General features: G+C 44.3%; 1 protein-coding gene across 19 annotated transcripts in view; it reads right to left on the bottom strand.

Annotated features, from left to right (window-relative positions):
* The window catches only part of MYCBP2 (MYC binding protein 2), a 376,578-nt gene that overhangs the window by 289,329 nt on the left and 72,605 nt on the right, over nt 1-14,644 (bottom strand). For 13 of the 19 annotated variants that reach the window (XM_075918843.2, XM_075918845.2, XM_075918849.2 and 10 more), the window contains exons 12-16: nt 12,226-12,430; nt 8,713-8,877; nt 7,873-8,031; nt 4,483-4,690; nt 3,465-3,610 (exon numbers count right to left, since the gene is read on the bottom strand). In XM_075918843.2, the coding sequence (XP_075774958.2) occupies nt 3,465-3,610; nt 4,483-4,690; nt 7,873-8,031; nt 8,713-8,877; nt 12,226-12,430 (883 nt within the window). The remainder of the gene's footprint in view (nt 1-3,464; nt 3,611-4,482; nt 4,691-7,872; nt 8,032-8,712; nt 8,878-12,225; nt 12,431-14,644) is intronic. The other 6 variants (XM_075918844.2, XM_075918858.2, XM_075918859.2 and 3 more) reach the window with 1 other exon arrangement.

Genomic DNA, 14,644 nt, shown 5'->3' with positions numbered 1-14,644 from the left:
CAATGCAGGTGCTTACTGCTCATGGAGAATGAGTGTGGGTAAGATGCACTGTTCTTAACGCTGGAAATGCACAGCACAGTTCCTGGTGGAAAAGGTGAGAAGTTCTCAAATGGGAAAAAACTACCTCAAATAGAATAAGGATAAAACAAGTACAGGCAGTCCCCGGGTTACGTACAAGATAGGGACTGTAGATTTGTTCTTAAGTTGAATCTGTATGTAAGTCGGAACTGGCGTCCAGATTCAGCCGCTGCTGAAACTGATCAGTTTCAACAGTGGCTGAATCTGGACGCCAGTTCTGACTTACATACAGATTCAACTAAGAACCCCAGGCATCCCCAAGTCAGCTGCTGCTGAAACTGATCAGCGGCTGATTCCAGGAAGCCCGGGGCAGGGGCTTCCTGTAGTCAGCCACTGGTCATTTTCAGCAGCTGCTGACTAGGGGACACCTGGGGCAGAGCAGCTGGGGTGCTGCTGGGTTGGTCCAGTGGCACCCAGAGCGGCGCTACGGGACCAACCGGCAGCGCCCCAGCTGCTGTACCACAGGCGTCCGGAGCAAAACCGCGGAGCACGGGGGCAGCGGGACAGCCCAGACGCGCCGTGGCTATCCTGCTGCCCTCGGGCTCCATGGCTTTGCTCTGCTTTGCTCCCCGTCCCCCTGGTCTGCAGACCAGGGGGACGGGGAGCAAAGCGGCGGAACACGCGGGCAGCGGGACAGCCCAGACGCGCCGTGGCTATCCTGCTGCCCTCGGGCTCCGCGGCTTTGCTCTGCTCTGCTCCCCGTCCCCTAGGTCTGCAGACCAGGGGGAGGGGGAGCAGAGTAGAGCAGAGCGGCGGAACGCGCGGCCAGCTGACAGCCCAGACGCGTCTGGGCTGTCAGCTGGCCGCGTGCTCCGCTCTGCTCCCCCTGCAGATCAGGGGGAGGGGGAGGGGGAGGGGGAGCAGAGCGGAGCACAGCAGAGCGGCGGAACGCGCGGCCAGCTGACAGCCCAGACGCATCTGGGCTGTCAGCTGGCCGCGTGCTCCGCTCTGCTCCCCCCCCCCCTGCAGATCAGGGGGAGGGGGAGGGGGAGCAGAGCGGAGCACAGCAGAGCGGCGGAACGCGCGGCCAGCTGACAGCCCAGACGCATCTGGGCTGTCAGCTGGCCGCGTGCTCCGCTCTGCTCCCCCTCCCCCTGGTCTGCAGACCGGGGGGAGGGGGAGCAGAACGGAGCAGAGCAGAGCGGCAGAACGCGCGGCCAGCTGACAGCCCAGACGTCAGCTGGCTGCGCGTTCCGCCGCTCTGCTCTGCTCCGCTCTGCTCCCCCTCCCCCTGGTCTGCAGACCGGGGGGGGGGGGGGGGGAGGGGAGGGGAGCAGAGCGGAGCGCGCGGCCAGCTGACAGCCCAGACGCATCTGGGCTGTCAGCTGGCCGCGCGTTCCGCCGCCGCTTTGCTTCCTCTCCCTGGTCTGCTCGAGACCAGGGAGAGGAAGTGCCCCGTTCGTAACTGCGGATCCGACGTAAGTCGGATCCGCGTAACTCGGGGACTGCCTGTATCTAGCTCTAATTATGTATAAGAATGGATGAAAAAGTCACCTCTCTTGGGTAGGCTAAAATTACAAAGAAATGGGGTTCCAATTAAGGCCATGGTAAGAGGAAAGCAGAGAGGTATCAACCCACACAGTCTATTATACACACAGCTGCAATGTATGACACATACAAATCAATGGATGCTGCTAGGATTCTAAAGAAACGTGTCTCTGGCACATGGTGCACATGCGTGCCCACATTTGGAATTAAATAGGAACCATCATTCAAAAAAGCACAAGTGTTTTGCAGTTTTTATTCCTATTAGGAACAGAGACAATAAAGCCAAGTGTGATGGAATCCTAGTCTTCCTTGTGTATCTACAGAAATGTTCGGAGTATCCTAATATCTTACCTCAGGTTTGCAAAAACTTCATTATCAAAACTATGTAAAATAAGAAAAACAACTACTCTTGAGATTCAGACCATATATCAATTTTTAGGACTGCCAATTAGAAAAAAGTATATTCTTTATTGTAAATTAAACAGATTAAAATTCATAAATCAGCACAAAAATGGAATTCTATAGACTCAAATTTCAGAACAGACTAAATGATCCGTACGTGTCCCATCTTTTTAATGCTGACAGTAGTCCAGACTAGAAAATCTGCCCTTCAACAGGAGGAGACTCTCTCATTCAGAAACAGGCAGAAAATAACTGCAGTGCCACAGCACTAGTGCCCTGTTATGCTATTAGGGCATCACAAATGCACCTGACACCAAATTTCATGGTGTCTATCTTTCCTGCTCAACTAAGGCAGGAGGAGAAACATCTGAAACATTTTATATCTTTAAAAATCTGACTTAATATATTTTAACACTGATTTCTGATTCTAAAGAAACTAGTACAATTGAACCCCCCCAAATTCGGGACTCTCTGGTCCAGCAATATCTGTGGTCCGGCAAGGCCACGGGTGTTGCTGGACCAAAGAGCCTCGGAGGAAGCAGGAGCAACGCAGGGGCTGGGGAACCTCAGCTGGGTCAGGCAGCAGCCACGGAGCTCTCATCCCAGCTGGCGGAACCTCCATTGTTAGCAGGACCAGGTGACTGGGGAGTCTGGCCCCAACTGGGGAATCCCTGTCTGCAGCTGGGCTGACTTGCAGCCGAGTGGCCCTGGACAGGAATCCCAGCAAACCCCTGGTGGCAACGAGGGCAGAGTGACACAGCAGCCTCTTCTGGGGAACCCCCCCGGCTGAAGTGGGGCTGGCGGAGGCAGGAATCTCTAATGGCAGCAGGTCTGGCCCTAGCAGCAGGGCAAGGTAGCTAGAGAACACCCTGCAGCAGTGGGGCTGACAGCAACCAAGTAGTTCCCACCAAGAACCCCAGGAGACCACGGGGCAGCAGGTGGGCAGCAAGGTGGGAAACTGTGCTGGGCCAGTGCTAGGGGGGCCAGCAGTAGGGCATGGAGCCCCAAGGAGAGGAGCTTGGGAACAGGAGAGCACTGACTTCCCCTGGTCCAGCAAACTCCCTGGTCCGGGACAGCTCAAGTCTTAAGGGTGCTGGACCAGGGAGGTCCAACCTGTAGTGGTGAAACAAGCTTCAAATGTTAGGTCTGGTCACCTCCTTTACCACAATACCAAGGAAAAGTCTAAACAATTTATTCATTGTTAAAAGACTACTGCACTAAAATGGTCATGAAAGAGTATTACTGCAAAGGAAAGAATGAAGTTCTATAGAGTGAAGATTCAAAATTATACAATCAGAAAATCAGAAGGCATAAAAAAGTGACAGAATTGTGCCCATTTCTTGACTAACTACTACTTTTCTGCTAGATACACTGGTATGTATGGGGACTGATTACAAGGAAAGCCCAAAATTTATTCTCAAGGGAAGTTGGTTATATTGTGTGACTAACAGTTATACAACTGGCAAATGTCTATTGACCAGTTTCATTTCACTTACCTAGTAGGAGATCTAAAGGAATCATCTCTTTCACAGCATCAAGAATTCCTCTTTGCCTTGCCTCTTGACCATCCAGCTCTCTAGCACAGGCCTTGCAACAACCACATGCAGCACAGCCGGACTCACCAGAGCCACAGCCACAGATTCTACAGAATACAAAGAAATTTTATCTATAATCTACCAAGACAAGCAATATTTGATAATGTATCTGAACTACACATATATTAGAACAGACTGGACTAACACCTGTCAAGATAGTCTAGGTTTATTTGGTACTGCCTCCATGCAGAGGACTAGAGCTAATGACCCCACAGGGGTCTTTCCAACCCCAAATGTGTATGATTTTACAATAAACATTCATCTTTCATTTTATTTTTTTAAGGTTATATCTAAAGCCAGGAATCCCATACCTTAGATATCAGCATTTAATGTTATTACAAATACTAAATCACAGTTTATTTATACTCAACACAATTTTCTCCTTTTTATTTTGAACATAAGAAATATTTAAGCCATGTATTACCATTAGAGGTTGAACCTCGAGTCTAGCAACATCCATGGTTTGGCACGATTTAGTTAGCCGGATGTCCACTTATCATGGAGGTGGCCAAGTTTCCTGTCCTCGCATCAAATTAGTTTATGCCACCAGCCCTGGCTCTCAGCATACTGTGCTGTTATTTAGTTCTAATTTACTCCTAAATATTTGCTAAGAGCCCAGTGAGCAGTAGACGCGTTAGTAATGCTGCTAGACAATACTGACATCTCATGGTTCAGCACTAGTCAGGTCCTGAGGGTGCCAGACTAGAAAGGTTCAACATGCATTAAAATCTTTATTAAAAACAAAATCACAAAAGCTAAAAATACTCTTGATTTTCAAAACAGATAACCAATACTTTCTTTAAATATGGTGCTATTAAGACTGAAATCTGAAGTAACTTCTAATTTTATTATATTCTGTACATACTTTACGTAGTCAGCATAATGTATGAAACATATTTGCATGAACATATTCACTTACCCTCCAGGTACCCTGTCTGGACGACCACTACTAACACAGCTGGCTCCATAGCCTGTACAGTCCCCACACACAGTGCAAACCATGCACTGCTCCAGCTTCCATTTATGCATGCCTGGAGGACACATCATGGACTTCTCATCTTTTTCATCCAATTCTTCTTCTAAGTCCTCATCCATTGCTGTGGCCATGTTCTCAACTCCAAAGCCTACTTAAAAAGATATTGAAACACTTCAAAAAGTCACAAATTATATTAAGACGCATAGGGCTATAAGGAATATATTAAAATAATGGCAGATGCGATTCAATTGGACCTTTTGATACATGCAATTAACAGAGTTTACAAAGTTAGGGCCAGACTTTCAAAGACTCAATTTTGCATATATAACTTTGGTAAAATAAGTATGCAACTCAGCCACATATAAAAACTGTCAATTGAAAATGCCCATAAGTACTTAATTTGGCCATTTTTTGCACATAGAATCATAGAATACTAGAACTGGAAGGGACCTCGCGAGGTCATCAAGTCCAGTCCCCTGCCCTCATGGCAAGACCCAGTACTGTCTAGACCATCCCTGATAGATGTCTATCTAACCTGCTCTTAAATATCTCCAGAGATGGAGATTCCACAACCTTCCTAGGCAATTTATTCCAGTGTTCACCCACCCTGAAAGTTAGGAACTTTTTCCTAATGTCTAACCTAAACCTCCCTTGCTGCAGTTTTAAGCCCATTGCTTCTTGTCCTATCATCAGAGGCCAAAGAGAACAATTATTCCCGCTCCTCCCTGAAACACCCTTTTAGATACCTGAAAGCTGCTATCATGTCCCTCCTCAATCTTCTCCTTTCCGAACTAAACAAGCCCAATTCTTTCAGTCTTCCCTCATAGGTCATGTTCCCTAGACCTTTAATCATTCTTGTTGTTGTTCTCTGGACCTTCTCAAATTTTTCCACATCTTTCTTGAAATGTGGTGCCCAGAACTGGACACAATACTCCAACTGAGGCCGAATCAACACAGAGTAAAGCGGAAGAATGACTTCTCACACCACATGCCTTTTTTCTATGGCACTGTTTTAAGTATGACCAGGAGGACACCATTTAGAAATCGGTATCTAAATTCCAGTATTTGCCTCTACCTTCCATTCTTTTTGGGGACGAAAAAATAGGTTGAATCCTGTTTCTTGAAAAGGGTTGGGTACTAAATCCACAGCTCCCCTTTGTAAGAGAAAGTGCACCTCTAGTTCGAAGAGATTGTCACATGGGCATTTCGTGTACATGGATCATAGAGGAGGATCACTATACTGTGGCCATCCTGGATAATATCTAGGACCACTTGTCCACTGCTACTGCTTCCGATGCCATCCAAAAGAGTTTGAGATGGCCCCTGAAGGTGGTAGACAGAATGGACATTTGCATATGGACTGGCTGAAATCTCTAAGGACACTCAGAAATAATGCTTACGTGAAGACTGGGTGAACTGGGTAGATGACTAGCAATACAATTTCAGATCTTTGGGTATCTATACATCAGTACCCAAGAGGAGAGTGGCTCTACTGTGATTTAGGGAGTGTAAGGACTCATCTATCTTCAAATCGGAAGACCTGATGTCAAAAGGGAGGTCCTTCTATAGTGTTCTGCATCTCCCTGAGGAAGCCAGAGAAGTGTAACCAGGATTCCCTTCTCATGTCAATTCCCACTACAAAGACACAGCAAGCTATCTCGGCAGAATCCTCTCACAAGTAGCTTGCCCTTCTGCAGAATTGCCTGGAATTGGTTCCAATCTTGTAAAGGTAGCTTGTCTATGAACTCAACCACACCCACAGTTAATAAAATCATAATTTGCCATCAGAGCGAAGTAATTTTAAATAAGAAATTGGAGTCCTGCTGAGAAGCCAACTTTTCTGCTCATGAGGTCTAGCTGGCTACTCTAGCAAGTGGTGTGGTGCATGGCTATTGTTACTTGCAATGCTTGGATGCCAACTGGATGACCAATGAGTTCAGGGGAGAATGAGAGAACAGGAACTCTGACCGTTTGGTGGGGAAATAAAGCCTCTTTTGAGCCCCTTTCAGGGAAGGTGCACACATGGCATGGGTTGGAGAATGGCCTCATTTATTAGTAGGGCCAGCCTTGCTGGTACCAAAGAGTATAAGATGTCAAGCAGCTGACATTGATTGTCCTGTACTTCCTCTAATGGCTATTCTCTACAGCAATTCTTAGAACTGACAACAGTCAGCCGGTGGAGAGAAGGAAATTGAAGAGCTGCTTGTATCCGGAGAAGATGAGGGATATCTCTCCTGATCCATTGGTACCATCAGAATTGGACTAATCAGTGTATCATCCGGTGCTATGCTGGCATGCATACCTGGTAAGTGTTGCAGTTGCTCAATGAAGGAGTTCTCCCAAACCAAGTGTGATTGTTCAGGTGGTGAATATTGGGGCCATGAGATGCAGTATAGCCAACCCAGCTGAACCTGCTGTTGTGCAGCTAGTGACTACAGTGCATTCTTTGGGTCAGGCCAGGTGTGGAGCTGCCACAGTGCCATCAGAATCTTTCAATTGTTACACTTCTGGCATGGGAGCAGAACACCACGTCATACATCTATACTGTCTGAATCAGAAGTGTCAGAAATCCTGACAAATGGCAATGTAATAATAACCGAAGTCAGCATGAACATTGCAGGGAAAGGGTCTCCTTCAACTTGATGACTGGATGTGGGTCCATGGACACCATAGTCCCTCAGTGCAAACTTCACAAGGGAATCAGTATTCCCTATAAGCTGAGCATTTGGGCACTGGCCTAGGAGAAATTTAAATGCTGCCCAGGCTGATTAGCAGAACACCCACAGCCGGCAACATGTCTTCCTACCAGTGGTGCACATCCACACAGGTCTCTGTCATGTAATACAATTTATTCCGCACGAGTCAACAAAAATAGAAGGAACATCTAGAGTGCTTCCACATCTTGGGGTTTGAGGTTACCATTCCACTGAAGAAGCCAGTACCAGGAATTGTATCTGTCTGAAGATCAACGGCTCCTAGGATGCGAGCAGACACACAACTAGTAGAGTTGCAGGATCTGTGATCAGCACCAGTGGATCCAGCAATTGGTATGTTTATTACTTGGTCTTGTAAGACTTGGAAACTGTAGCTCCTTCATGTATGAAACTCACCATCGGTGTCATGCCCTTCTTAGACTTGGAAGGAGACATACTGCCATGCTTATGCACATGTTTTTGTTTCATTGCTTCATGGGTAGGAACAGTCATAGGGGCCTTACTACCAGTGGAATACATTAGGGACCATCACTTGAAGAATATATTGTTTCTAACCATGTGGAAGAGAAAATTTAGCTTAGTTTTTATTCTTGTTATTTTCTAAAAACATGCAGCTCACCTTTTCCTCCCTGGCTCATGGAGCCTGTGTCTCGTCCACACTGTCCTTTATTATTTACACCGAATGTCCAAACTTTTCCATTCTTCATTAAGACACATGTATGAGCTTTGCCCATAGCTACTTGCGTCACAAAATGGCCTTTCAAATCTGTTACTAAACCTGTGATACACAAAACATTTGGGTGATGAACAGCATTTTCTTTTTCTAGATCAGACATTCACTATAATTTCTAGTACACTAATACACTTTTAATTTTTTAATCAGGTGCAGAGATAGAGTGAGAATGATTGAATACTAAAGTTAGTAAAACACATACATGTCTACACTTAAAGCTTAGGTTGACCTAGCTTTGTTGCTCAGGGGTATGAAAAATTCATATCTGAGAGATGTAGTTCAACTGATCTAAGCCTGATTACAGATATTCACTAGGTCACTGGAAGAATTCTTCTGTTAACCTAGCTAACACATTCCAATGGTTTAATAGCAGCTATGGGGGGGGGGGGGGGGGGGAGAAACTATCACTGTCTACAGTTTTAAGCTTTAAATATGCAGTGCTGTAGCTGTAGTATATATTAGGACACAGGTAGTGGGGGGAAAAAATGAAGGGGAAAAAAACCAACAACTAAACTACCCAGCAAACCAAATAAATGTACAACTTTTTAAATAAAGTGATTTCATACAGAAACAATCAAATTGGAAGAAAAAATTTTCTAATGCTTCATTTCAGCTGTTATGTTTTAATGCTGAATCAATATAGCCAAACATTTTAAAGACATGTCCCCCTTCCTCTGTACTTAACTAGCATTTTAGTCTTTAAATGTCTCCCAAATATCAACTTACTTGTGCTGTCAGAGTAAATGGCATCTTTTCCAAACATATAAAGTTCTCCATCTTTTGAAATGACAGAACTGCTCCCATTATTACATGCTGTATACACCACAATCTTTCCTTCCATTTTAATGATCTTTTTAGGCTTATAGGGTTTTGACTGCCGTCTGCTTTTAGCTTTAGAAGAAAAAAGTGAAGGTGAGAAGAAAATAATATTTTCACTAGGTAAACCAAAACATTTGTTTCATAATGCAATGCTTCCTTAGATTATCTTTGCAAAAATCTGCTTATCAATTCTCCCACTGAAAATAATATTTTGGTTGGTTTTGTAAAATATCATTAATCTTTTCATCATTAGTGGAATGACAGACAAGCAGAATTTGTGCCTCAGCGGCCATATTTTCATGATAACTCTGCAAGGTTTCTTCAACTGGTTCTTTTATATTGAATATAATAGTAAGAATAGAGGTCCTAACTAAAAAAGGGGTTTAGGGGCCAAGATTACTGTAGAGGGTGTTGTGGTACTGTTACCCTGACTGCTGCACTGCTACTGGCAGACACACTACCTTCAGTGCTGATCAGATGGATAGCAGCTGCTGACCAGGAGCTCAGCTCTGAAGGCAGAAAGGAAGCCAGCAGCAGCAGTGCAGAACAGTGTTCCCTCTAAGCGGTGCGGCAGCACAGCTTCACAGGTGAGATTAATCAACCCCACCTAGTCAGTCAGCTCCATGCATGAAGCCTTGAACCTCTGACTGGGTGGAGCTGATTAGCCACCTATGAAGCTGTGCTGCCACATATCTTAGAGGGAACAGTGCAGAAGGATGTCATAGTATGCCATCATGGTATTGCCACCATTACTTCTTCACTGCTACTGGTGATGCTGCCTTCAGAACTGGGTATCTGGCTAACAGCCACCATTCTCTGGTCACCCAGCTATAGAGGCAGCACAGAAATAAGGGTGGCAATATCACAAACCTTTTAAAATAACCTTGCGCCCCCTCCTCTGCAATTCTCTTAGGCCAGAAACCAAAATTTGAGAAATGCTTGTTGCCCACCCCCATGAAATTCGTATAGCACAGAGTAAACGCACACAAAAGAGAAAAATTCACTGAGGGGGGACCAGATTTATCAGTACATGACATTTTTCATGGCCATGAATTTGGTAGGGCCCCAACAATACTGATCCTAAAAAAGCAATATTTGCTCTTAAATGCTTGCCTGACACTGCAAAGATGCATAAGCAAAAGCTGAAATTATCTGTACTACTTCAAGTCTGATGACTGGATTCTTACTATTTAAAAATCTTGGTTTAAAAGTTTTTAAATGCTCCAGTAATCTAACACATCAAGACCTGATCAGGTTCCCATTTAAGTCTCTTTAAGATTCAACAGAAGCCACAACATTAGTTTCCCTAATAGTTGTGCTAATTCTAGCAATATTTTACCAAGAGTGCTATTTAAATTCCCCACCCCGAGATACAGAAATTCCCCAAATTTTGGCTCTTGAGGATCCTTCCACTTCTGGTATTCTAAGATGGAAGAGCTAGGGAGAGAGGTAGATACATCCACCCAAGAAAGGCAAGCTCCCCTGAACTTTGTTCACAGGAGGAGTCAAGGGTGGAAGAAAGACCCCTAGATGGGCAGGATCCCCAGATATTGGTACACTCTTGGGGGCAGGGTTTAAACGAACAGGGGGAACATATATCTTCCAGAAACCAACTCAGGAGGGGGAAGGGAGAGGGGCTCGGAGCACTCCAGATAAACAATTCCCTTTCAGAATGTGGATCACATGAGCGGGAGAAACAGAAAGGGATAAGCAGATCAAATCCCTCCAGATGGGCTGAAGACCTCCAGACCATGCCACAGACACAGGAGTTGAATATAGGGCTAACAGGCACTGCTACCCCATTATCTCCCAGTTCACTTGTCACCTTATCCCCATAATCTCCCTTCTAGTGTTCCCCTCCACTCCACCTAGTAGTACCCCTCTCCTCCCCCTCATCACGATACCAATAACTATTCCCCCTATTTCTGCCAATTTTTCCGTCCCTAATCACCTTCCCCTCCGGGAAAGCTTTTGTTGGGCAGTCCATTTTCTTTTAAGAAAACAGTCTTCTGAATATTCTTCCGTACACTGATTACATTTCCTCAAATTTAAAAAAAATGCACTCTTTGATAGAGATTAATAGGAGCAGTATTTCTGCTACCTTACTTCAGATTTCTGTCCTTCAGAATCCATCAACTTTAAGAAAATCTGTTTCCCCCACCCAGAAGCTGGATCTTGTGAATAACTTAGTCAAAAGGTTCCAATTTTGGACCACTGACTGTAGCCCAAGGCATGGCACATATCAAGAAAACATGATTAATTATACAAATTCTAGAGCACTTAAAACTAGTGAAGGTCTAAAAAGCAGAAAAGCTGCTCTTAACCTCAACTACAGTAACATTATTACTCAGCTGTACCACAGAGGTAAGGCATCCTACTATAGGCGACCCCCGCACTTACAACCTAATTTGTTCCTGGAGAACCATCGTAAGTCAGGCTGTCATAAGTCGAACCCTTACTGCCCACAGAGGCAATGTTATGAATGGGGGTTCATTTCCTGGCCCGTTTTGCCTTCTGGGAGTTGTAGTCTCCTGGATGCAGCAGCACAAACAGCACCCAGAACCGGCCAGGGGCTGTGCCAGGCAGCTCCACAGGCAGCACAAACAGTGCCCTGAGCCAGCCGGGGTCTGTGCCCAGCGGTAGGCAGCCCCGCGGCCCCTGGAGCGGGGCGGCCAGAAATGCAGGGGGTCACAGGTCGAGCGGTCATCAGTCAGGGGTCGCCTGTACAACCCTTAAACAGTAGCATTATAAGAAATTATAAAGGTTGAAAAATTAAGAAATGCAGAGTTAGGATAACTCTTCCCACACAAAATGATCAAACAACCTTACTAGTCCAATGTGAGTATCAATCTAATGCAAGAATCTAACAGCATCCTAATGCCTCTCCTAATCAAACTTGCCATCTTCTCTGACTCATAGTCCAGTGGACCTTCACTGCACTCTGTCTAGCACCAATGATCCCTGGACCATTTGCTACTGTTTTGCAAAAATTAGTAGAGGGTTAAGGTCTGGGATTTCTCTGTGAGGATAGCTATACTTGGAGCAGGGGATATGATTCCCAGTTCAAGTAGACATATTCAAACTAGATCACTGAGATAGTACGTTAGAAATAGTGTAGCCAGGGTCACTCAGGAAGCGTCAAGAGGTAGTGCAGCCATAAACTCTCATGAGCACAGTATACAGAGTCACCACACTAGCTCATGCCACAACTCACTGCTACCCATGCTATTCTAGCTACACTACTGTTTTTAATGCATATAATGCACACAAACATGTTGAGGATATGCTCATGCAGTGCTCTGGTAGCCTATGCATTTTCCCCCCCTCACCTTAAAGACTGGCTAATATTAATTTTACTGGTATTTTTCTAAAAGTACCAATTCTATATTAAACCATTGATAATAGAACAGTAAAACCTACTTGATTCACCATCTTCTCCTTTACTAGCAGAACCAGTAAAGAATATACTTCCATCCTCTGCAACAAGTAAGGCATGTGAACCATCGTGTCCAACTGAGAACTGGATAATCTTGGGAGATTTTGTGATTGGCAGCTCAACCCATTTTCCTGCTGAAGGACCACCTTGTTTGATTCCAAGGCTCTGATATTTGCCAGTATAATAAATCTGGAAGAAAAAGCTATATAGTTCTATCATGCCATAATCCACAAAAATGAAACAGTAACTATATAATAAAAGCAAACTTCAAAATAAAGGGTTCAAGGATTTTACCCCATTTGATACTTTTAATGGTAAATAACCTTAGAAAAGTTTATTGTAAATGAAAACCAAACTGGACATCTTTCTGACTATCACTTCTGCAAAGTGAAATGGTGTACAAAAGAAATGTGTCTCCCTCCCACCCTGATACTCTGTGACATAGTTCTCTTCCTTGGTTTACTCAAAGAACTTTTCATCATGAATTCTCATGTAAAGTGGGAGTGCATAATTAATTTGATTACAGGAGCAGATGAACAGAAAACATAATTACAAAGCAACAATACCAAGGAAAACCAAAATAAAACACCTTCAACAACTCATCAAATTATGTGATATGTCAGAACACATTATACTGTTGGTACTTTTGGCATGTGCTAAAACATTGGTACACCGAGTTAAATTAAAAAGTGTCAGTCTGAACAATAAATTCATAATTTTTTACAACAAACATCATCCAACACCAAAATCTCTCCTCTTTTCATTTACAAGATATCTTTCTTTTTAAAGCAAAGACAGACTCCTGCTGCATCTGATTCCAGAAGTTTGACTGTAGCCATAATCAGTACCAAGTTACAAGAGATCATACAATGTACAATTATGAAATAACCTGCCCGTAAAGGAAGTTTCTTCTTCAACTTCATGAACTCAATTATTGGCTTATGCCACAAAGGCACAGAAGTTTATTAAAAACATATGCAATGTACTCTTATCCATATCTGAATCATTCCCATGTAATTAGGTGTCACATATGATGTCTGTCCTGGGCCAATCTGTATATCCTCTGCATTGTTCAGTCCCATAAGTTTTCTCTCTGAGCAGTACTCAGTAGCGAAATTATTTCAATCCACCCCTTTTTCCATGTTACTCCGCTGCTCAACACACATGCTCCCATGGCAGATATTCTGGGCTTTATTCTTGACATGTCCAAACATTTCCATCTTCTCTTCTAGATATCTTTGGTATAAGTGTTTTGCTGGACTCTGATGAATCTTGGCATGTTATGAACTCATTCCATTTATTAAACTAATAATTGAGGCATTTTGCTTTGAAAGGCATTTAGAGATCTGTCTATAGGTATACTGGACTTCTAAGTTTTATACCCATGTTAGGACTGCACACATTGAGTCCAGATGCACACGGACTCCTACCCCAAAGCAAAGGGAAGCATCAGTAACCAATGACTTGGTTGGAAAAGGCTGAGTGAAGGGGACTACTCAGTACACATCATGTGGGAATGCCCAACAGTGCAAGTAGTCTAGGACTAGAGGAGGAAGACAAATCCATTTATCCAGAGAATCTACGAAATGGCAGGCGACCATCCTGACCCACATATGAAGAGGGAGAAGGCACAGTCTGGCAAACCATATCACCAGGATACAAGGAGATTCTTCCCAACAGGCTCAGATACATCCAACGGCTCTGCCACAATCTGCAATCTCAGCCCTCCACACAATCTCGCAGAGGGGCTGAAATTGCAGACTGAGGCAGAGCAGTTCAAATTCCTGGAAGCAGTTGTTTGGGGGAATGCTCTCAACCTCAGGAAATCTTACAGGGCCCAAGGAACTCCATTTTTTGAGTGGGAACCAATGATGACTTTCCATCATTTAAAATGAGCATCACTTGGTGAAGCACACACAACAAAATGGTGGCATGTATGAGAATCGCCTCTCTGGAGTCATGCGTCAGTAAGCAATTGTCACGGTAGAGGAAGATATGAATTACGTCCTGAGATATACTATGATCATAGTCATGCAGTTGGTGAAAAGTCAGTTGGGAAGCTGAAGGGAGTTGGTGAAAAGCAGAAGGAAGGCTGAATGTTCTCTTACCACAAAATGAAGACATTTCCTAGGGCTCAGTAAAACTGTCATTTGAAAGAAAACATCCTGAGGCCAAGAGCAGCTAACCAATTCTTCTGAGATAGCACAGGGAAGAGTGTCACTAGGGTGACCATGATGAACTTCACATATTTAATGAATATTCTGAGGTTGCAAAGGTCAAGAATGTGTCTGATCCTGGCCCTATGGTTTTGGTTTCAGGAAGTATCAGTAGTAGAAAGAAGTTATTCACTTTGTGCAGTAATAATGGTTTAAGATTCACCCTGTGGGTAGCAGGTCATCCCAG

Source organism: Pelodiscus sinensis, chromosome 1 (assembly GCF_052426305.1).
Source record: "Pelodiscus sinensis isolate ZL-2025 chromosome 1, ASM5242630v1, whole genome shotgun sequence".
NCBI lineage: Eukaryota > Metazoa > Chordata > Testudines > Trionychidae > Pelodiscus > Pelodiscus sinensis.
This window is presented reverse-complemented; position numbering and strand designations above follow the sequence as displayed.